Below are 1,706 nucleotides of genomic sequence, written 5' to 3'. Positions count from 1 at the left end.
TAGTTCATTGTTCTCCATACATTTTTAAAAATAAAATCCAAATTTACATTTTAATAAAATTATTTGTGGACCCAAAAGATACCTCTCACGGTCCCCTGGGGGTCCAGGGACCCAAGTTTGAGAACCTCTGGCTTAGATTGTGCTAGTATCCAGTTTCCAGCTTTAATTTATGATCTTTCTCTTAAATCCATCAGGGTTGCATTCAAAGACCTTTAATACTAGACCAGATAATAATAAAATATAGAGAAAATATGCATGTTCAGTTGTAGTTTGTATTAAATTTGATATAAACTAAACTCAAAGTGGTCCACCTGACCACCAGTTGAAAATCACAGTTGTAGCGCGAGTTTTCAGATCTGGACATGTTTTATTAGTGAGCCAAGGGGAAGAAATGGCTCTTTGGATTGTAAAGGATGCAGACCCTCGATCTAAACAAACAGGACAAATCTGTGCTCAAAACACACAAAGTCAACAACTTTTTATTCAAACAAAACTTTGTTTAGCTTCATGTTCAAACAGGAAGTGGTGTGATTGTCCTTTATAAACTTAAATGCAGTAAATGCACTTTTATTTTTACCAACATGAAACTGTGGTGAAAATATGCAGTTGTTAGCATTTATTTACTTGTTGCTTTGGTGCTTTGGTTGTTTTTAATTTATGTAGTAGTTGTTGTTTAAGGTGGCAATTATTACAGTAAAAATTAAAATAGTCAATTTATCGTCTTGCCAGTGGTAAAAGTATTGCATGCACTTGTTGTGAATCAGGTAATTGTACCTGCTGCTGAAATATTGGCTGCTTTAAGTTGTTTCATTTTAGCCTTCTTCGTCTGATGTGTTTTAAACTGACTCATCTCTTTCTGTTTTCTCTCCAGAACGCAGCCAAACAAGCGGCAGCAGCTGCCACTCAGACTATAGCTGCTGCCCAGAATGCTGCTTCTTCCAACAAGAACCAGGCTGCCCAGCAGCAGCTTGTGCAGAGCTGCAAGGTAAACCATCCGTACAACACTAGTCATTCTTTAAAGTGACTCTTAACAGCATTTTTATGACTAAAATAATAAAAATAAACTATCTTCACACAGGTCAAAATTGAAATTTAAGCTAGTTTTGTTAGAACCTCCTTGTTGCTGACATGTAGAGACATCTTATGAAGGTTCGGTGCTCATGTTAAAGCGATCAGCTACTCTTAAGAAATGAAGGGCGTTGTTGCACGATTCAAACAAAAGATCTCAAACCTGCCAACTGTCTGCCTCAACAAATCCAGACCAAGATTAGACAGATGCAAAATAAAAATAAAAAACTTTCTAGAAAACAACGAGTCTTGCCAGAACTTGCCAGTAACGAGCTGTGGTGTTTGGAGGTTGTGTCAAATGTGAAGCGTTGTTTAAAACCGCCTCACGAAAGGTTCAGAGCTATCATCTCCAATTTGTTTATAAAAAGGCCCTTTCCAAACACTGGTGTCATTTGTGATGCTTCACAGAGCAGAAGCATCATGTAAAAGGAAACAAAAAAATTAAATATAGCCTGACATCAGAACATCTGACTGGAAGCTAAAACTGAACAGGAAGTGGTGCTTTTCAGCTGATTAACCTCACTGATCAAAGCCCACCTGAGACCTGTTGAAATGCTGCAAAAAATACAATTATACACTGCAAAAAATGTCCACCTAACCAAGTTTTAAAATCTTATATCAGCCAAAAAGTCTTTTTG

General features: G+C 37.0%; 1 protein-coding gene across 4 annotated transcripts in view; it reads left to right on the top strand.

Moving 5' to 3' along the window:
* The window catches only part of tln1 (talin 1), a 103,084-nt gene that overhangs the window by 53,196 nt on the left and 48,182 nt on the right, over positions 1-1,706 (top strand). For all 4 annotated transcript variants that reach the window (XM_014002767.1, XM_014002766.1, XM_014002765.1 and 1 more), the window contains one exon: positions 872-985. In XM_014002767.1, coding sequence (XP_013858221.1) covers positions 872-985 — 114 coding nt within the window. The remainder of the gene's footprint in view (positions 1-871; positions 986-1,706) is intronic.

Source organism: Austrofundulus limnaeus, unplaced genomic scaffold (assembly GCF_001266775.1).
Source record: "Austrofundulus limnaeus strain Quisiro unplaced genomic scaffold, Austrofundulus_limnaeus-1.0 Scaffold15, whole genome shotgun sequence".
Classification (NCBI taxonomy): domain Eukaryota; kingdom Metazoa; phylum Chordata; class Actinopteri; order Cyprinodontiformes; family Rivulidae; genus Austrofundulus; species Austrofundulus limnaeus.
The sequence above is the reverse complement of the archived record's forward strand: the minus strand, read 5'-3'. Positions and strand labels throughout refer to the sequence as shown.